This window comes from Pelecanus crispus, chromosome 1 (genome assembly GCF_030463565.1).
Source record: "Pelecanus crispus isolate bPelCri1 chromosome 1, bPelCri1.pri, whole genome shotgun sequence".
NCBI lineage: Eukaryota > Metazoa > Chordata > Aves > Pelecaniformes > Pelecanidae > Pelecanus > Pelecanus crispus.
The window spans coordinates 35,695,359-35,717,302 of NC_134643.1; the positions used below are offsets into that span (position 1 = coordinate 35,695,359).

The 21,944-nt window shown below is 41.3% G+C and overlaps 1 protein-coding gene across 2 annotated transcripts; it reads right to left on the bottom strand.

Moving 5' to 3' along the window:
- Positions 1–5,030: 5,030 nt before the first annotated feature.
- On the bottom strand, positions 5,031–21,611 carry SLC38A2 (solute carrier family 38 member 2). 2 transcript variants are annotated; one of them, XM_075727979.1, is made up of 16 exons: positions 21,386–21,611; positions 20,566–20,744; positions 20,224–20,305; positions 19,981–20,096; positions 16,789–16,862; positions 16,601–16,693; positions 16,324–16,405; positions 13,177–13,259; positions 12,105–12,163; positions 11,829–11,975; positions 10,962–11,041; positions 10,765–10,865; positions 10,237–10,361; positions 9,367–9,511; positions 9,152–9,249; positions 5,031–8,409 (listed from the first exon to the last, which is right to left on the bottom strand). In XM_075727979.1, exons 2-16 carry the CDS (start codon positions 20,682–20,684, stop codon positions 8,311–8,313), a joined length of 1,503 nt encoding a protein of 500 aa, XP_075584094.1. In that variant the 5' UTR covers positions 20,685–20,744; positions 21,386–21,611; the 3' UTR covers positions 5,031–8,310. The 2 variants fall into 2 exon arrangements, with proteins under 2 accessions (XP_075584094.1, XP_075584093.1); XM_075727978.1 differs by having other exon boundaries at positions 9,152–9,511.
- Between the last annotated feature and the right edge of the window lie 333 nt (positions 21,612–21,944).

Here is a 21,944-nt window from a genome sequence, read left to right on the forward strand (position 1 = left end):
TTTGCTAGACTGGGTGAAAAGGACCTATGTACTTCCTCTTTGAAATCAGTTCATCTTTACAGTCTATGAGAGGATCATATGGAAAACTCTACAAAGCAAATGAAAAGTGAAGACATTTCTTTGGGGGAAAAAAAGAAGTGCTAAGAAGTTTGCAAAAAGTGAATGGTTTTGGGTGTCTGTAGTGGAGGGGAGAAGGGAAAGCTACAATGCATTAGTCTGAAGAAGAGCAAAAAAAATGAAAGCAGGAAAGATTTTGCAGAGGAACTTCCATAGTTTTATCTCTGTGTTATTGGACTATGTATAATAACTCACTGTGCACAGACAGGGAAAGCACCATGTCTAGTCACTTCAGCAAGGCAAAAGTCTGAATGACACAGGCAACTCAACTCAGATAACAGCAGAACTGACAGAAACAAAATCATCTGTAGAAGTTTAAATTTTCTCAGTCTTTATAAAAATAAGAAGGCAAAGTAGTTACTCCAAGTAGTTGTTGATGCCTTTTTCAGAAGGATTTCATGGTTCTCCAAAGTTCCTGGATGACAAAGATAAGATGTGATTCTTTCCCACACTTATCCATACACAAGTAAGAAAGGAAATACTTCAGAGGTTTAGTTTTGGTCAAGTTGCTGCTAGAAAATGCAGAAGAGAAGATGACTGCTATTCCCTGCCAAACTAAAATTTGCAGGACAGATGGATATTCTAGCAGTTGGCCATGCTCAGACATAATGATCGTCATAGGACTTCTCCACTGGGACTCAGAGATAAGCAGTGTGTTGATCCAAGACATGGATTGTTTAAACGGGTTGAGAAATTTAACCACAAGATGGAAACCGGCTCTGTTAAATGCAGGAGTAGTGAAGGAATGCATTTGACCTACCACGATGGCTGGAAATTTGTGGCAGCAAAAAACCAAAAACATTTGTTTTACGTTAAACTACTGACTTGGTTTTGAAACACAGCTTATATGCTAGTGTCACCCAGCTGGTGACGTGGCCTGTATTTTCTTTGGTAGTTTAGAGGAGCTCACTGCAGAGCTTAGGGATGGGTCCTGGGGAAGGAAAGGCTGCTGCATTTACGCCTTATAATCAATTTGGGGTTGAAGTCGACTTTTTAAGATCTGAAGGAACCAGGTATGTGAAATATGGCATACCTGAAATGAATGCTCTCACAGAAGAAATGGAGATGAAAGGCCAGCTTGCTGTGGCTACCAGAGTTAAGTACAGGCTTCAAGAAGTACAACGTGCAAGAGGAATTTGGAGAATCCTGGACCTTTCTGGGACGGAGAAAAATAATGTTAAGTGTGGAAATCAATATTGGTTCTTGTCTGGTTTACTAGAAGAGGGACTTGTGGACTTCACTTCCCCATTTGACTTTTTATTGTCTTTCCAGGTAAGTCCAAGTAGATTAGAAGAGCCCTTGTACCCTCTATTACCAGTGTGTACACACAGACACAGACACACACAGAGTCACCCCAAACCATGATCATTTCATCAAGCATGACTCATTTACTTCAGAATGTTTCTTGGGACACCTGTGGTTTTAATAATCTGATTAGAAGACCATAATTCTTATTTGTGCTTGGAAACAACATCTTTGCAGGAAGGCCAGAGACCTGTCTGATCTTTAAGAAGAGGGCAAGTGCCAAAATCCTGCAGAAGTGGGAAGCCTGCAGCCCCACCCGACGGGCTGCGGACAGCCCCCACGGGCCCATAGCAGAAGCGCCTGCCAGTTTTATTCATCACCCAAGTCCTCGGTGGGGGTTTGAGCGGGGGTCTCCAGGTGACACCGATGCAGGCAGGGTGAGGTGCCCGGGCAGCAGCTCCCAGCCCATGCCATCTCTCATAAAACCTGTCTGTCTGTCAGTCTGTTCTGTCTAGCGACCTGGGCTCCAGCCCCAAGATACTCTCTACCAGCGCATTAAATAATTTTACTGAAGTGGGCAGGAAGGAGAAATATTGGCTGTTCCTGAACTGTTATTTATTTTAACAAAAAGTAGATGTGCGGTTGATCACGTTAGTCCTGGCCCAATAACTCCTGAGCATTTGGGAATACCCACAGCACCTCACTTGGCTCCATTTAATTTTGCTGCAGTCTGAGCTGTTTGGAGATGATGTAAAGAAGATTTTTTTAAAGATCACCAAAAAGCTACTTATATAAGCTACATTTCCTTTCCAAGACCCATACTGAATTTCTACGTTATTGTTAGTACCTATCCAACATATATTACCTACCTAATTTATGTTCTGCAGTTGGACGACCTTTTTTTCCCCCCCTTTTTAATGTATGCAAATAATAGTGAAAATAAAAAATAGCACTTATTTCTAATTTAAATAACATTTGCAAACATGATTGATGATGCCACCTGTTACTGGGATTACCTGACTGTTCTCTTACTGGAATACATTTCTGTGCTTTTAAATGTTACCTAGCTTCCGATGTATCTCCTGACATTTTCCATTATGAGTAACTGTAGCAAGGTGGTGGTTTTGTGCATCTGTGTGGAAAAATCAGCCTAAATGATTTGGCCCATTTGAGAATAGAATTAGGGAAAAGAGGATGTTTTCCCATAGTAAAATAATGAATCATTTTTCCTGGGAAAAGTTGCCCCTCCCATGCCCCTCCCATTCTCTACAGCAGGGCTTTGCGCTCGGCCAAAAGCCGGAGGGACAAGAGATGTCTGAACGGAGTGTGGAAGTGGGCTTCTCCGGGCTGCCGAAGGGGGCCGTGCGGGACTGCTGGAGAACCCGGACTGGAGGGACATCCAGAGAACATGAAAATAAGGCTTGTAGTTAAAGTGGAGGCCATAAGGAGACCAGCTGGGCAGAGAGTAGGAAAATCAAAGGAAGATGTTTCTAGCTGCGCCTGGGTAAAGTGAATGCGGAAGGGTGGGAACTGGACTTGGGCAGGCATGTAGTCAGGAAGGTAGTGAGATGAGGAAAGGCGGCTCGCAGGAGGAGCTGGCAGAGGAGGTGTTGCTGGGGAGCTGGCAAGTTGGGACTGGGGTCAGAGCAAGAAAGAGCGACAGAGCTGACAAGGTGTCACCTTATGACAGCCAAAACCAGCCGTGCAAGAAGACAGAAGGAAATGCATGTGAAAGCAGGTCGGGTTTAGACTGTCACGCTCAAGAGACTGAAACCAGAAAGGCCGAGGAAGCGGGCGCTGGGCACATCTGCACTGGAGATGGGATGGCGTGTCCACATTCCTGGAAGGACAGGACTTGGGGGTCCCTCGCAGCGTCTCGGCATCTCAGCTCCTTCTGGTGCCGAAACCTGGGCATACACCGGCCACCCTCTGCTCTGTTTCTCCAGAAAGGAAACCTGGGCACGCAGACTGAATGGGAGCTGAGCTGCCCTACAAAGAGGTATTACGAGCTAAGCCATGGGGGACCTCAGGGCATGACCCGACGTGATCCAACTGCTGCACGAACACCTTGGGGTGAGGTGCCTAGGCATGACCTTGGGACAGAACAGGTCACGGCAAGGCCGGGGGGGAAAAAAGAGGTAAACTTTGGGGGAACCAGAAGAAAGTAAAGATGCCATCTTTCACCTGCAGAGGCCTCAAGAGATTCCCAGCTCTCGGCATTGTGGATAAACCCTAAGTGACAGCTTATCCCTCTTCTGGATCAAAGGCCTTGTGGTGGGTAAAGGGGTTCAAAGCACGGGATTTTAGACACTAACACAATATAATTTCTGTTTCTATTTTTTTTTTAATCGTTGCACCATCTCATTCGTCACACAGGGTGAGCCAGCTCTTGGGAGGAATCAGAAGCATGTAGAAGAGACTACTTCACAAATTATTTTAGTTGATGGAAATGCCTGATTGCACAAAGGTGAGCTTAAATGTTCAACTAGTCAAGCGGTGTTCTAGGGAAAGGGCTTCTCTACTGCTAGGAAATTCCTGCGTGATGGTAGGCAAGTTATGAGAATGAGCATTTCCAGGCATGACCACCGTTTCCAAGTGGCTAACTTGGTGCTTAGGGTTCTTGTTTCAAGAACGATGATCACTTGAGACCTGTTTGCAGTTATGCTTCATATGCATGTAAGCAAATGCTGAAATACAAAATAAGCAAGGGCAGGACATTAAATTGCAGACTCAAATGCATGGCTGCTTCACAGTGCTGCCTCTCCACACTTCAGGTCCCCAGGTGTGTAGACTGATTAACACCTTCTTACAGGCCTGCAACATTGTGAAAATGCGTAATCATTTGTGTTTCACAAAGATGACATTAAAATGAGAACTAGAGAGAAATGAGGACACTCATCCCTCATCAGGATGGGCTTTGGACTTTGAGCAAATACATAAACACTGTGAACGCATAGAAAACATGGTAAAAAATAATGAATAGCTACGCAGTGGGGGTTCCAGCAGAAAATACTATGCGATCATGTAATTAGAGCAACCTTAATTGAGGCATTTCCTAATTTCAGGGTACTTAACTATGGCTCTTTAATATTCCTTTCATATAGTGTTTTGTTGGACACACAACACACTGAGCTACACCTCTACTGTCTTGCACACCCAATTCTTAATATTTGGGAATGACAAAGATTCATATGAATTGATACAGATTTCTGGAGAACGAAGAACTGATATGCTGCACTTGCTTTGTATCCAATTGCTAAAATACAAGTGAAACAGATACACCAGTTTTGAAAATTTTTATGGAAGCAGTTACCCTTCCTCTGGAGATTCAGTTGCAGGAAAATGGCATAGGATTTTGGCAAGACTCACTCATTTATTACACTTACACAAGATCTAACACATTGAATCTTGTCTGCAGATATGCCTGTACTGCAAAAAATTACATAATACATGCTCCTTGCAAAATTTAATTGCCCCTTTTCTTTAATGTCCAGACTTGTTTACTCTTGTAGTTTCATAAATTGTGGACTTAGTTGTGTGCTATTTCCCCCCCCCCCCCCCCTTCCTGAAAAGTGCTCATAAGTTAAACATGCATGAAATTAAAGATACACTTTTAGTATTGTCTTTAAAGAAAATCTTTCAAATCCCTCCCCCCCAAAAAACACCACAACATTGCTTAGGATTATCTATTTATTTCACTTAAAACAAACATACAATGTTTCATTGAAACTGTGTTGCACTCCCTGCCAACAACTGTAGCTAGACTGTTGGCCTCCAACAATACAGTGGGTATTTACATATGTACACGGATGTACCGTAGGCCACGAAATTCGGGCATCCTAACAGCTACGTTAGATCGTAAAAGCCGGTAAGTCGCTGCATTCAGGAAATTGTAACATCCACGGTAAATTATAGAGTAAAAGCAGACATGAACCTGAATGATGCTTTTTATGGACCCAAGTGACTCTTGTGTTTATTGCAACATATACATTTGTAATAAATACAACTTTAGTGTTTTCTTACACACCTTAGGCATAACACACTTCTTCCATGTTTGCAGGCATTACATTTTGTTGTAAAAGACTCTTTGACAGTTGTTATACAGATGTACAGCATGAACAACTCCTTGAAATGATGTAACAATCAGTAATGAGAGAGAAATATATACATAAATCCTGGATTTCAAACCTACATTATATACATTATAGTTACAGTATATACACACATACAATTATGTACATAGATTACCATAAATATTGAAAAATAGGCTTAGTTTTAATGGATTAATGTCTTATAAATAACATGTTACATTTATGACTGAAATATCATGGAAGACAGTAATGTCTAACTGAGGTGACAAAACAGTGGTTTAATACTGAAGCTGCTCTTTTAGGTGGTTTGTAACGTCGGTAACTTTAAGCAGACAGGTTTGAAAAAAAATAATACAATTAAATAAATCACATGTTGGAAATCAACCCAGCCAAGTGGAACTCAACTGTTGCAGGTGGAGAGCCAGTCATCAAATAATGTAACACACAACGTAAAATCTGGAGATTGCTACATTCAGAGGATTAAGTGACATTAAGATACATTACAAGGTGTCATCACAAAAATCTTCCTCCTCTCTGGCTGCTGAGAAGGACTGTGTAGCAACTCCTCATTTACACCTCCTTCCTCTTCTGTGGTTACTGAGAGAAAGGAAGCTATTTCTCACTTCCTTCCTTTCTTTTTTTTAAATGCTGGCAAGGGAAGCGCTTTCATCCCTTATGTGCTACAAATTGCTCAAAGGTAGACAACATTTTTATCCTCTCCCACCTTTCTACGTTTGCAGAGAGGAAGGAGAAAAGCTGCCAAAGTACAAAGGAGGCACACGCTCGGCACTTCTGTGGAGATCAGGTAACACAGGATAGTTAGCCATGGATGTACAGTAACTGAGGCAGAGAAGTACCTAAGGAGCGTTGGTCAGTGCCGACTCCAGGATTGTTACTTGCCAGTTGAGTATCACCGAACTAATAATACAAACAACACTAGAGGAATCTAACTTCTCATTACAGTTTTACACTACAGACTTAGTGACCAGTACTTACAGTCATGCAGAAGTATCAATACAAAATACCTGCAATTTTTTTCATACACTTTAAGTGGCTGGGCAGAGATTGACATTATCTGCCAAACAGTGGCTACCATTTAGATTTGTTCCCGATGAATTCTACAAGAGCAAGAAAGTCTCAGGCACTGTTTAGTCAATGGATTACAGGCCCTTACTTGTTCCCTCTGACATGACGACAAAGCTGAACTTTGTAAATATAAAGCATCATGTCAGATGAAGACAGCTGACCACATTGCCATGATTATTTCATTAATAATCTATCTAGGCTTTTGTACCCAATATTGTTGTGTTGAGAACCTCTTACAAGCCAAGTATGCTGTTATACAAGTGTTACTTCTCTTCAACCTGGGATAAGAATGAAAGAGTAAACATGCACTAGAAACAAAACAGCTAATCACAACGATACAGCACCTGTTTCATCAGCTAGCTAGCTAGGGCTCGTAAGAAACTTGCCTATTTCTGAAGCAAACAAGTATGAGATGACTATCCAGTCTATGAGGTTATCCTTAATACTACTATACAGTATAAATTGGAAGAGGAATCCCAGTTGTGTATGCGAAGAGAGTTTGTACCAAGCATGAAATACTGGTGCAGTTATTTTGTGCATTTGACTCCGAAACAGAATAGTCAAGTAATTCAAAAATCCAAGAAGGGATGAGCAATTTGAGAAATACTGTACACTTTTTGAATATTATACAACTAGTAAACTACACTAGGATGTTTTTGTTTTCCTACAGAGTGTTTCAAGATAAGATTGGACAGAAAAAAACCCCAACAAACATTGCTACAACTGACAATGGACCTTATTAATAGACAGAACTCCAGGAGGGAGTTTAATGTTAATGGCATGATATGCTCCACTGCCATTCAGTTTCTATCTACAACAACAACAACAAAGACCAATAAACCAAAAAAGCAAAAAACCCCAAACCCTGTTTTACTCAATTGCACTATTGAGTACCTCAAGAAGGGAAATGTCAACACCATCTTTACAATTTCTAGATTAGCTACGTTTTTCTCAAACGTATCCATCCTACAGGGTGGTTTTTTTAAAGCTTGAAAATTTGGGTTTCCACACCATTTTTGGGAACTAAGGTAACTGTAGTTATTTAAGTAAGCTGACAAATTATTTTCAGGATTATTTTCACTCTACATTAAGCTAAGTGAATTTAATGGGAAGCATTTATAATCAGAGAATTTTGACTTGAATTGGTTAATTTTCTGTTTTGGTCATTAGAAGTAGTTTTTTAAAATAACATTTCTTCTAATCATGCCTCTACAGAAAGGCAAACTAGATTTAATTTAGGACACTGATTAGGTATTTTTTATGAGCTCTTCTATGTTATTCTTTCATTCTTTTTAGAAAAATGTTTCTTAAAGTCAAAATAGTGCTTTTGAGGTCCATAAGAATTTTTTGGTACAAAAAATAATAGTGTTTCTCTCTCTCTCATCGGTTATTTAAACACTCTGCTGTAAATTAAAGAGTTATTTCTCACATCAATTGGTTCCGTTAGGCACATTCAAGTAAAATAACAAAATATCCGAGTAACAATGACGAAAGCCAAACATGGCTTGATAAAAGTCTACAGAGAGTTCTGTCCATTCTCTGGAATGGAATAAAGTTGTCACTTCCTTCAGCCAGACACTCGTGGTTTGATGTTAATATCCACTTCCATCATGCAGAATAAAAGACAGAGTTCGGGTATTCTACAATCAGAAGAACCATCAACAAAGAATCTGCATTTTAAAGGAAGCTGAATAGCTCATTTTCGTTCTCAGTAGGTATCTGAGTGAACACTGGCATTTGAAGTGGAGTATTAGAGATTAAACCAGGACAGTTACTGGCCATCAGATCGAACATTCTGGGTCCAGTCTAGAATAATCAGTGTCATACACCCAGTCATCACAACTATACCACTTAGGAAGAAGAACGCGGCCTAAAAGAAGAAAACATAAAAAGTATTTCAGTTTCTGCTATTATACCCATGAAGTTGTGCCCATTTATGGCACAAATGCCATTGCTCATGGAGGATAAAGTAAAAAAGACGAGATCACAGTAATCAGTAAGGAGCTATGTATCTTCCTCATACTTGGGGTCCTTTTTCAAATAAAAGAAGTACATTTATTTCCAGTATAGCAAACCTCAACCTCAACTGAGGGAAATTAATGTAGCTGCTGATACCAGTCAGGCTGTGCCACTGCGCTGACTTGATACTGACTCAGTATGTCTAAGATTTGATTCTGAGTCAGTATGTCTAAGACCATTAAGAGCACCAAGGTCAGTCAGGATGACCCAAATGATAGGTGGAGGTCAGCTTTAAGCGGCATATTATGTAAATAAGTCTTGAAAGAAAATTTAAAGGAGAACAAGACTTTTTCAGCATAGCTCTTAAGGGTAATCTGTTGACATCTGGTTCTCATCAGCAACAGAATGACCCAACTATTGTTGGGATTGAGGGGTGAGAGAAGTCAGTGAAGTGAACTGAGCCTTGTGACGGCTCTCTCCTCAGGTCTGAGTACCTACACAACTCCCACGTGTTAACTAAGATAACATTAAATGCCAATTCACTGACTGCCTTCACCAGGACTTCAAAATTCTTAAATTGTGACAAAGGAAACTAAAGTTCTTGCTCTGAATTAGTAAGCAAGTATAACTATTAAATCTTTGTCTATACATACCCCAATCTTTTGCACTGACTTCATTGGTTCCTTCTTCACTAACTTGATATAGAAGGCAGAAGGAAGTATAAAGATCAGCATAGCAGCCGCAGATGCGCCTGTATTTAAAAAGCATAGAAATAAATATTCATAAACAGGTAAATATAATTTAATTAGATCGGAACTGCATTTCTGGAGATTTGAAAGACTACTTGAACTGATGTGAAAATGCTTACCAATGAATCCAAAGATGTCTCGGATTGTAGGCACAAAGATAACAAGCACGTTGGTAAACACCAGAAGAGCAACTGTAATGCAACAGTGGCGACACCATCTAAATTCCTTCCCTGCCCACAACAGCTGGGTAATGGAACTACGGATCTTTTGAAGAGGGGCGGGGGGGGGGGGGGAAAAAAAAAAAAAAAAAAAAAAGACAGTTTAGTCTTCATTGTGGAAGTCAGGGACTGTTACCTGAATAAGACCTTCCTTCTGAAAGTATTCTAACATCATTTTCCTGAACACTTCAGATTTTAATAAAAATTGAAAGACATGAAAGTAATTTTTTTTTTTAAAATATCTACTTCCTGCACTTGAGAGGCAGCTCTGTGTTTCTGGTCTGTTTCTCTTTTCAGTGATTTAGATTTTCAAAGCACAGCCAGTGCAGAAAAAACACAAGGAAAAACATCTGTCTTTAACAAAAATAAATCCCAGGGGTTTTTGTAACATCTAAGGATGCTGCTCAACAATATATACCTAAATGGCCAGAATTCATATTCACAATGTACTTACAACTCACTGACTTTTGTAAGCTGATAATTCAATAGTGCAAGTAGTTTTATAAAGGGGCAATCTGTTCCACTCCTCCAATTAAACAATACCAGGAAAACAATATAACTGAATATATTTGTATCTACTGCTTTGTAAATTTTGCCTAATTATTTATTTGAATTATCAGTATAGAGATATTTCATCAAGCTTATTAGAGTAAATTTCCTTTTCCAGTTAAGAGACAAATTCTGTAAATGGGAGCTGCCAAATCAGTAAATGACTGCAGCAGGGCAGGTGATAAAAAAATGGTAGCAAGATTAAAAAAATAAATTACTTACTGGGAAAATAACTACAGGTACAGTAAGGGTTACAGCCATAAGTACAGCAAGACGCACAATAAGAAGAAGAACATCAGCACCCAGATAAGCAGAGTAAGTATGGAGCAGTTCTGGTTCGACCCTTCCTATAAAGAAAACAGTATTTTAATTAGATGTAGTTGACATTAGATGTAGTTCCCAAACAACTGCTTCTGCTCTAAATCCTAAGCGCATTTTACAGTTACAGCAGTATGAACTGAAAGCCTCAACAGCTCCTGTAAGCACATCTCCATTTTACACAGGGATAACTTGAAGGCACTGAATCTGTTTTAATCCAATTTTAATCCTGTGCCTTGGGCCTAATTCTACTACTGATCTCTTTTTGTGTGTGCACTTATAAAAGTATTAACCCCACCCCCCCCCCCCCCCCCAACAAACAGTGTATATTTAGAACCCATAGTAAATGCTTGCTTGCTCTCACTTAAAGATAATACAGTGGTTTTGCAGAACATAATTAATTTGAAAGAGAGCAGAGAAGGCAATACTCACCATAAAATGTCAGGTATCCAAAGAGAGCAGCCAATAAATACATGAGGAACATGGCAAAAAAAGATACATAGGACACATTCATCATTCTTTTACGGCTTCGGCTGTAAGAAAAAGAAACATTATTAGCAATGAGAACATACTGTTTTATACTACTTTTGTTTGTTAAGTGAAATTATAGACACATATCGAACATTTACCTTTTCAGTTCTTCATAGATAGGAAGAATTGCAGGATGGCAGACAAAAGAAAATGTTAGGATTGGGACAGCATAGACAGTCTGGAAAAAAAAGAAGTATCTTTCTTAAGTATCTTATCAGCCATCAGAAATTTAGTTTTAAAAAAATTCATCAGTAGGTTTTTCAGTTTTGACTCAGGCATCAATTTAGTTTTCGATAAAGACTACCTATTCTTTACAACTGAAGCTTTGGCAAAAATTAAAACAACAGGTTCATATTTTCTTAAACCCAGACCGTGAGGTAACAAATACTCTCAAATCTCACTCAAGTCCATGCGGAGCTGAATGTATTTGCATTCGGAATTATGTTCTGCATCTCACAGGCTTAAGCCATTATAGCCTGATCTTGGTGTTGGCTATACACACACTTCTTCCCCAGGTGTGGAGATTCACCACTGTAACTGGGAGCAGTCATGAGAGTCAAGACTTCATGACTGGGAACTTGAAGTCTATTCCAAACCCTGGCATACATTTCCCATTCACATGCTTTTACTATTTACTTCATCTTCTTCTGCAATCTACTTTTTAAAATGCTTTACTAACGTGAGAAAGCTTGAGAAATGCTGTACTGAAGAATGAGAGATGCATTGATTACCACTCATCTCAGGCAGGCACCTCAAGCTCCTCTAATTTCTGTGTATTTGGAGTGTGGAAACACCCAGTCCACAGGAGGTAAACAGTGCATAACTCTACTGGAACAGAAAGTTGTACCAAATCCCAAGTTTACAACTGGGCAATTACTTGAAAGAAAAAATGACCTCATTTATCTGCTATGTATTTAGTCTCTCTCAGTTATTTTCAACTGAGAGACTGATTTTTAGTCAGTTACCTGTGAATTGAAGATGAAATATTTTGGCTTGCACACATCATCACTTGTTAGGTTTTTATGTACCAAAGGTACCAGCGTCACATTTATTGTCATGTTCGCCATGTCACTGTCCATAGGACAAGGAATCTGAAACATCTTCCAAATTACCTAGAAATAAAGCCATGTATTTATTGTTACTTTGAGTAATGCAATACGTGAAACTTTTCAAAAACTGTGTCTAATTTCCCTTCGAAATGCAGTTTTACAAGCACTGGAAGTCTACAAGATTATACTTACAACAATCAGAAAGAAGACCATGCAAAGTAAGGAAAAGCCACTGGTATAGCCCAAATATCCTGTGTTCAAGAAAGACAAAAAAAAAAGTTCTAAGGTATAATAAACAGAAACACCATTCAAGTCATAACTTTATGACAAAATATATTCTGTCAGTGATCTCTTTAGATTGCCATTTTCTTAGTGTTACACAGAACTTAATTATTCATTGACTTTCTGCTAATCTCAACCCGGATCGGAAAGTTCTCAAAGACGTATTAGGGTCTGTACATACAGTGAGTCTATAATATTAAACTTACAACCCCCCCCCCCCCCCCCAAAACCCCCACACAAACAACCATGTGAATTATTATATAGTAAGAATGATATAGGATTAATGCTAATAGAATGCACTATGCTGTAACTTAGCCTTTTCCCTTCTGTTTTTAATGATTTACTTAATTTGAAGAAAGTAGTAACTTGAGAAAGTAATTCACATTGAGACTCTCAGTTATAAGGTTCCACTACAGAATTCTCTGAATAAACAGTGTGTTAACTTAATTATTCGCATGTATCAGTGAATTACAGCAATTTCAGATAAAGCATCTGGTATGAATATTCTGCTACTGCTTGGGATCTAAAATGAAAAAGGTGCCTTCTATTTACATTGTAAAGATAATTTAACTGTCCAGGGCTAGCATCCCTATTCTTTTGAGACTGTTATAGCATAGCTAATCACAGTATTAGCTAGTAACAATATTATACTATTTCACTACTGACCAAAATAGGTCAAACTTTGTGATAAGAACACAAACAGAAAGTTACTGTTGAGCCTCGTTCTAAAGCTACCCTATCTGCTGTCCTTTCATTTTTCACAAACACATCTGTAACTCAAGATACTTGTCTTGATTTTTTTTCCCTCACTTTATTTTTTTAAGCAGACTGACAGCAATTACCTAAACACTGATGAGTCCCAAGAGACAAGTTTGAGACAGCTGTTAGTTCACATAATACTTCAAGACTCAAACATCGTATGAACCCATTTCCCCACAGTATTTTCAATGCATTTTTATTTTGATTGTACTCTACTGCTTACCTAAATTTTTCAGCAAGGACAGGGGGAGAATGAGGATGACAGACACCAGCACCACTAAATAGTCACCATTAAGGTACCATTCTCTGTAGAAAAAAAGATAGTATTTGTAAATAATTGAAGATCTAAAAATTACAACATTTGCAGTTTGTTCTTCACTCTTATCTTCTGCTACAACACATGGCTTCTAAAAAACCTGTAGTACCTGATGTCACAAAGGACTAGCATTCAACTTACTATATGGACCTAAAGCCCTACAATACCTTCTTATCTCACCCCAAACCTGCATTGTGCCTTTCCTTTAGCGTCCTTTTCTAAAATTAATATGAATCTGAAAGTCAGAAGACAGGAGAGTGAATGACTGGTCAGAAAAGAAGTCAACTGGGATCAACCACTGAAAAATAGCAATTTCCGTAAGTGTTGGTTCCCAACTCTCCAGATGTATTAGAATATTGCAGGGCCCCAGCAGGGTGGTGATCCACTTTTAATGGAAATAAAATTCTGTTGGGTAACTTGCGGGAGTTAAAGAAAAACAGGTGAGGGCTGGAGTTAAGGCAGTAGCTCAAGCCCACTGGCTGAGAAAACTCCAACAAGCACTGGGAGTCTCTTGGAGGCACGTTTAGTCCCCTTCAGTAGGGAAACTACGGTAAGAACCTCAGAAGATTTTTTTCCTTCAGATCATTTTTGCCATTTATTCTGCAAGAAGCAGTGGCTCTTTTTTGACAAAACGTTTTGGAGTGTTAGGAGATTACTGTCTTCCTTTGAAACACAGAAAAACAAAGTTAGATCTATATAAATATAATGCAATTTCACTGAACTAATAAAAAAACCTTGAGTATTTAATTGTGGCAGGGTAACTGCTTTCTTCATCTGTCCTACAGGAACATCCTATATGCTTTAAGCAATTCAAGTAACACCAAGCATTTATTCCCAAATATTTATATCCTGTTATGGTATCAGCTAACAGTATTTATTTTAAAACAGATTGCCTACTATTTAGGTAAACAAAGAAAAATTGATGACCCATTTGGAAATGTATGCGTTCAAACTCAATTGCTGAATTATAAGCCTACATATACTAGTGGAAATATGGAATAACTTTTAACAGACTCGCTCTGGATTTATGTAGTAAATGCAGAAACAGTTTGGTCATCTCTTTCTCCAGTTTCATCTGGAACAACTAAATGTAAAAATGTATCTTAGAAAGTTCAGATGTGTAGGACATCAGTGTCATGTACCTTTTGTTCCCTTTTTTCAAAATTGAGTAGTCTTGTGGTAAATTTAGAAGAAAACACAGCACAGAGATTCCTTGCATTTGATACAGTCATAAGAACGTGCACTGTTATTGTGCATGCACCACATGAAGGCCATCCTGACTTCCAGACCAAGGACTTAAAAAAGTTTTTCTGTGCTCAAGAGTAAAGAATGGGATTGCACAGCTTTAAAACACAGCTGAGTATTTTAAAAATTGCTAAGCAAATTTCAATAATACAGCTAGTATTTGTAATATTCTCTCAGAATTCCAAAACATTTTCTTCTACAGTAAGCATTATTTTGGGACATTTAAACAGGTAAGTGCTTACATTTTAGGCACCAGGCTGTCAGAGTGGAATCCATGCCAATGGTAGCCACCCAGACTCCCCTAAGCAATGCATGGAGAGAGTCAGTTAAATGGGGTCCGCAGTTGCCAGAGCACTGAGAAAAGATTTACTTTAAATCAGTGTACAGCTACTTAGTACCAGCCAACAAGAAAACACTGAAGATACAAATCTCAATTGCTAAATTTTGCCTGCCAGATTTGCAGAGCAGCAGCTGTATCCAGTGAGATTCACAGACTTTAACTTTCCCTTTTGAACCGCAACCAATTTTGAATTCTTCTCTGAAGATGGGACAGTTAAAAATACTTGCCTCCAAGCCCCCTCATAAGCACTGGCTGCTCCAAGGACTTTCTTAAGAAGCAGAAAATAAGGACTTGAACTCAGCCAAAGGAGGGAAATGAACCTTCCCAGGACAGAATTTGTAAACATTACACTATTAAGTAAATATGGTGGGTGCATTCTTTGAGTACATTTAAAAAAAAAAAAAAAAAAAAAAAAAAAGATGGCTAGCACTGTTGTCATGACAATATCTATCAGCAAGCTGTATGAACACCACCAAATAGCTTGAACCCCTTGGGGAACACAGGCAGAAAAATGCCTACCTTCTGAACTCAGGCTTAGGTGTAAGTTGGAGTCTTGAGCTGCTCAGCCCTCTCAAGACTGGGACACTTCAGGACAAGGCACAGAAGTACAACTCTGAAGAGTGAGATTTATAGCACTTAACTCTATCCATCTGAAGTCAGGTATCTTGTTTTAGATAGCTGTTTTTACACACCCTCTTGATACAGAGTGATACGACAAATTGCTCTCTGGAGATGCCCAAAACAGGTATCTAAGCCAGGTGCACTGAACTGACCACTACAGAGGATCACTTTTCTCCGCTGATGATACAAAGACCAGAGTAACAATGAGCTCCAATCTAACTTTCAGACAATATGCTTAGATGAAATGAACCCTACCCAAGGCACCCATTTTTAAAGCCACTATGGAGTCAAGGTGTCTCCAGGGCTAAATGACAATGCATCCACTTTTTTCAGTCTTGGGCATGTAAACTCTGTCTTAGTTCAATGTTTAGCCCCCATGTCTTTTTGAGAACTGTTCCTCAAAACATTCGTTATATAACTGCACCTTAGTCTTGTATTTTATCACTTCCCACAATATTAACACTAGAAAAACAAAATAATCAGTCCAAATCAGTTGGAATGCAGTAAGAAAAAAAAAAAAACCCACCCCACCCACCAACCGTAACCACATTTACCTTTCCTTATCAAGAGTATGTACTGACTGGTACATACACTAACACTTACCTGATGTTCTTTAGAGAACAGCTTTCTGTAATATGATGCAATACCTGTATTTTTCTACCCTTTTCCCAGGACAGGCTGGATCTAAATGAAGTGGAGCACTCAGGGGAAGGGCAAACTTACTGTATCTCTGTCTGAGTAAGAAGCTACCCTATGGTGTACCGAACGTGGTCTTCGTATAAAAATATATACAGTCTCCGTATTTGTTTCTCCTAATAGTTTCTCTGATGAGGAGTTCTAACACCTACCCTGCGGTCTCTTCGATGTTCAAAAATGTCTTGATGACCAATGGTAACTCATATTTCACTATGAAGAGGTAGCTTGACATAGCTGTAGGTGAATAACATCATAGATCATTACAAATATAGAATATGCCACAAGATGCAAGAATCACATAACATGTTTCATAACTTCACTTGAACACAAGCAGTTAATGAACACATGTTGTGTGAAAAAAAAGTCTCCAAGAATAATTAGGGAACAATTACTATTGACAGTACAGACATTTTAAGATCTTGTCCTCACCTCCAATGTTCTGCATTGTAATTGATCCAGAAGCAGCAAGTTTTCCAGCCATACCAAATGCCTTCATTCCCAACTGTTCATACAATAAGGATCCTAAAAGAAGACAGAATAATCCATTGGAAGGGTGTGTTTCACAAAGATACCATATGAAACAAATAACATGTTTGTAAAATAGTAATTTGCCATACCTCCTTCATTGGCAGTCTTCAAAAGGAGATGCACTGAATACAAAGAAAATATTGAGACAAACAGCAGGAGTATCCTGAGGGGAGAAAAACATGCAAGTTTTTAATAGCCATAAATGACTTACTGTAACCTTATTAAATAAAGGCAGATCAAATGTAAAAATTAATATTATTAAATATTATCTGGGAAAACCCTGTAGATTCTAAGGCCAGCTAAAAGCATTCCGAAAACCCAATCAATGCCTAGTTTAGAAAGGGTTTTATACTAAAGTGCATTTCACTGGCATACAGAGAAATCCTAGCGTAGGATTAAACAACACTTACATTCAGTGTAAAGTGGCATAAGCACCGGCAACTGTCAGGCCATTGTAACTGGCTACATTTGATATAAATAACAAAGTATCAAAGGGAATGGTTTTGTATTATTGTAAGAAACTGTATTTCTCCTGTCTTCCTATCCTTGTTCAACAGTGTGTCATGAATCCATTAAACATTGAGCTGTGACTAACTGTAGCTAAAGTGAAGATTATCTCTTGGTCTTAAACAAATCAGCTTTTCAGCTTAAACCTGCATTATGTCTTTTTTATGTAAAGATGAAACTGCAGAAGCCTTGAAGAACTGACTGAAAATTCAGATGTAGAGCGCCGTGTCTTCAAATGGAAATACATATTTATTGTCATTAAAAAAAAAACCCACCCAAAACCTTTCTTTGCTCAAAAGTTACTTTTCATGTGTGCTTACATAGGAATCACTAGTGGCTTGTTTATCTTCCCCACAGCTTTTACACGTAATTTACATTATTTCCAGAAGCACATTTGCAACATCTAAAATTCGGATCTCTCAACAACACATCTCTCCCACAAATGCACTTCCTGGAGTGGCACACTAGGGGGGACCTCTCAGCTGCTGAAGAACACAGTGGAAAATTACAATACATTCAAAAAAACCCTGGCCTTTCTTATACCAATACGAGCATTCTGCTTTACAGGAAACGTAAGAATCAGCACATCTGCTCAAGAAAATGGCAAGCTCCATTTAGAGTTCCCAGAGTACTCTTTGTATTTCCCTTTGTGTCATTTTTAACCCTGGCAAAATTAGTAAACGCAGCACAAAGAACTGGAAACAAGAACATCTGAGAAAAGCTTCAAAAGTATGCACAAGGAATCCAAGAAACTTGTATTACTGTGCCAATTCAGCACCAACACATCCACACAAATAAACCTCTGTATTTCTGACAGGTAGAGATTAACTAGGATGTAATTCAGCCATCAACTAGAAACAGCGCAGTGAGATGTGTTTCATTAAGATGGCACAGATCCTGGACCCCTCAGTCCTAACCTCAAATGGGTGCTTACAGTGTTGACAAGATCAGTCAACAAATTCATCTCAAAGCTCGCTCAGTTTCTGGCTTCCAGACCATATCATTCATTTATTTAGTGCTGACACAAATGACAAGTCACAGCACTGACACAAGTGACTCCACACAGTCTTCGAAGAATTTACTGCCTTGATCAACTGCATCTGGATCTGAATCTGTAACCTAGTTATTAAAGGACGGGCGTAATGCCCTCAGCGTCATCATAAATCCTCAGCACCATCAGTGATTGACTGCTTTCCTGCCTTGGAACTATACAAACCACAATAAGTTTTGAAAGGTAACAAGCTGGCTTGTCTTTGAATCAGTACTAACGCAAATAGATCTGAATCCAGTACCTGGAAATTAGATGTAACTAAACGACCTCAGCACACAATTGTTAAATTGACAGCTCTGAACATTTTTTTCTTCAGAAAAAAAGGACCCCCATTATATGCAAATCCATTCAAATATCTAACCTTAAATTCTTTTTTTTTTCTCTCCTCAGAGATGTTCTAGTGTGCATTATGCTGATCGTCTTATATGTGCTGCAGAACACCTTTAGAACATGAAACTGATGTGTAGGGAGATGAAGTATCTATCTCTTCTGAATTCATGCTGCTAAGTTGTTCATTCAGTTTAGCACCATCTAAGTAAGTGGAAGTCTTAGCAAAAAATTAACAAGTCACCATACATGTAAAATAAAATCCTTTAGATCAAAACTTTACACATTGGTAGTTTCCTCAGGAAATCTGACCACCACCCTGATATCCTGTAAAGTATCTGGAAGTAAATCTAACCTACAGCTTTCTGGAAACCTGGCAGCAGAGTAAGGCAAATTTCGAACTAAACGTTACTCTTCGCTTGCTCTTGAACATTCAGCACATTTATCTATTTCCAGGATAAAAATACAAAAGTTCCTTTAAACACATCCACGGATTCCCATTTGCATTCAGTCACTAATATTACATGTTGTATGAGCTGTACTGCCTCCAATATGTGAAAAATGTACTTCCCCAAGACATTCAGAAGCACTGCACTTAATTGTTTCCTCATGCCATTTCCAATTACATTACTATAGCCTTGTCTTATATCTGAAAGCTTTTGCCACTAGACATACCAATAAAGATATGCTGGTTATTCCACACCCTTCCCTTGCAATTTCTATAGGTGTAGCTGAAACCAGTTCCCTGAACTGAGTAAAAACATAGCAATAAAAAGGATGTCTTTATTGGTGTAAGTGCATCGTATCTCTATAGGCACAACCGTGTCAGCTGAGGAAAAGAAGACCACGTTCCTGATCGGTAGGACTGGGCCACAGACATTTTTAAGAGTAGACACGGACAGACTTGCAAGAAACGAATAAAATAATCCTCTTCTGCCTACATTTTTCTTCTAACTCTACAGCCTGATCCTGTACTTTTTGTGCAATTATGACTTCCACTAATTGACAAGTTTCTGTTGTCATTAATTTCCATCAGTGAAGTCTGAAGGAAAAAGCTAATACAGACTGGAGTCTGTTAAGTAGCACCTCTCTCCTCCGCTTGGATAGCGGAACTTTCAAGAGAAGTCCATCAGTTATTCATTGAGAAACTACAGCTAAATAAAGGAAAATTCACTGTAAGATGTTTTGCGGGCTGCAGAACTTGCAAGGAATCTGTTTAATTTTTGCAAGTCCTTCTGGATGTATCTTAATTTAAAACAAGCCATAAAGCCTAAAATGCAATTCTGCACCTACAGCAATGACTGGGTATTTCGTAAAGGTCATATTCTTACATCAAGTATTTTTCCATTATTAATTACACAGCAGATTTTTTTTTGATGAACCAAAAGATACTTACACAAAAAGAGCAATTCCAGTGTTAGCCATGGCATAAGAAAGACCAAGGATGCCACTACCCACAATAGCATTGCTCAGATTAAATACTGACATTCCAAAGGAAGTAGTACCCGGATGCTGAGAAAAGGGAGATAGGTAATAATTAATAGAAAGTTATTACGCATTTCAGAATTAAAACAAACATCAATTTGGCAAGAAAGCTTTTTTTTTCTTCCCCGATTTTTTTAAACTGCTATGTACTTACATACTGAGTTTCATATTTCTTCTTTCCCAGATTGGAGTCGAGCAAGAAATTTTGATTTTCTGGATCCATATCCACGTAGTGGCTGTAAGCAACACGGCATCGTTAGCGACAATCACGGGCAACCCGAGTATGCAAGCTCGATTCCCGTTCAGCATTCCCGAACCACTTCCAAAGGGAAGGGAGAAGACGGACGGAAGGACCCAGAAGGACCCACCCCACCGGCCCTTCTGCCCGGGGCGGGGAGCGCTGCCCGCCGGCGGGCCTCCCCCTGCTGCCGCAGCGCCGGTCAACCCGCGGCGGCGTTCTCAGGGCTGAAGCGGGCCGCGGCCGCCCGCCCCTCACCTCTTCATGGCGGCCGGCTTGGTGGGGTAGGGGTAGCTGAAGTCGTTGCTGTTGGAGCTGTAGCTGCTGCTGTCCTCCTCGGGGGAGACGCCGAACTTGCCCATCTCGGCGCTGCTCATGGCGGCGGTGCCGGGGGTCGCCGGCCGCTCTTTTGTCCTTGGCGCTGGGGCTCGCCGCGCCTGCGGAGGTGGGAGGGGACGTCAGTTGCCGCAGCGGGCGCCGCGGCCCGTGACGTGGCCGGCGCGCGCCCGCGCCTCGGCAGCCCCCGCCCGCCGAGTGGAAAAGTACCAGGCGCGCGGGGGGGGGGTGGGGGGGGGGGTGGGGGAGCGGCGCGCGCCGGGCGGGGGGGGCGCGCGAGAGGGGCGGACAAAGGTGAGCGCCGCGGTGCGGCGGGGCGCGGCACCGGCCCGGGGCGGCCACGCCGCGCTCGCAGCACCCCGCCCCCCGATAGCGGAGACTGATGCAACACCGGCGGGCGATTGTCACAGCGGCCGCCCCCGTGTTTACCTCCCCCCCCCCCCCCACCCCCTTCTGCCCGCCCCGCCGGTCACACCGGGCATCCCGGCGTTTTCAATGGAAAAATGCAAACGGGTCACGGGACCGCGCCGCGCCGCAGTCGCTCGGGGTTTTTCCATCTTTCTGGGATGCAGCAGCAGCGGCGCGTCCCTGCGCGCCGCCGCGCCTGCGGGCAGAGCCCGGCGGGGGGCTCGGCAGCCAGCCGGGGGGCCGCCGCCAGACAAAGGCGCCAAGGGCCGGCCGGCCGCGCCGCTCCCGAAAACTCGCCCCGTTCCTCCCGGCGGCCCCCGCCGCCGCGCCGTACCTTCTCCGCAGGAGCCTGCGAGCGAGGATTCCTCCCGCAGCCGGGGAAACGGGGAAACGCTCCTCTCTCCGGCTGCTGCTTCTTGCAGGGGGAAAAAACCCTGAACTGTAAAACGTCAGCGAAAACAGAACCCTGAATAAATAAAGGTAGGAAAAAAAAAAAATAAATCACTTTAAAAGGCCAGCGGTGTAAAAGGGAAAGAAATTCCCGCGCCGGCGCCGCTCCCGCTCTGGCGGCCCCCCCGGGGTGCCGCCGCTCTTCAGGCAGGAACGCGGCCGCGTCATCCTGGCAGGGGGGCGGCGCCCGCCCGCCGCTGCACCGCCCCCGCCGCGGCCCCGCCCGCCCCGGCCCGGCCTGCGGGGAGGGGACGGGGCACGGCGGGGGGGTGGGAGCCGGTCGCCGGTGTGTGCCCAGCTGGGGGTCGTCGGGCCGAGCAGCTCCCCCGTGTTTACGCTGGGGGCGATCGCGTCTCACAGCGGCGGGGGGTGCGGGAGGCCGCCGTGTTGCCACGAGCGTCCCTGCCCCAGAGCTGCTCCCGCCTGCCCGGTGCCGCATGAGC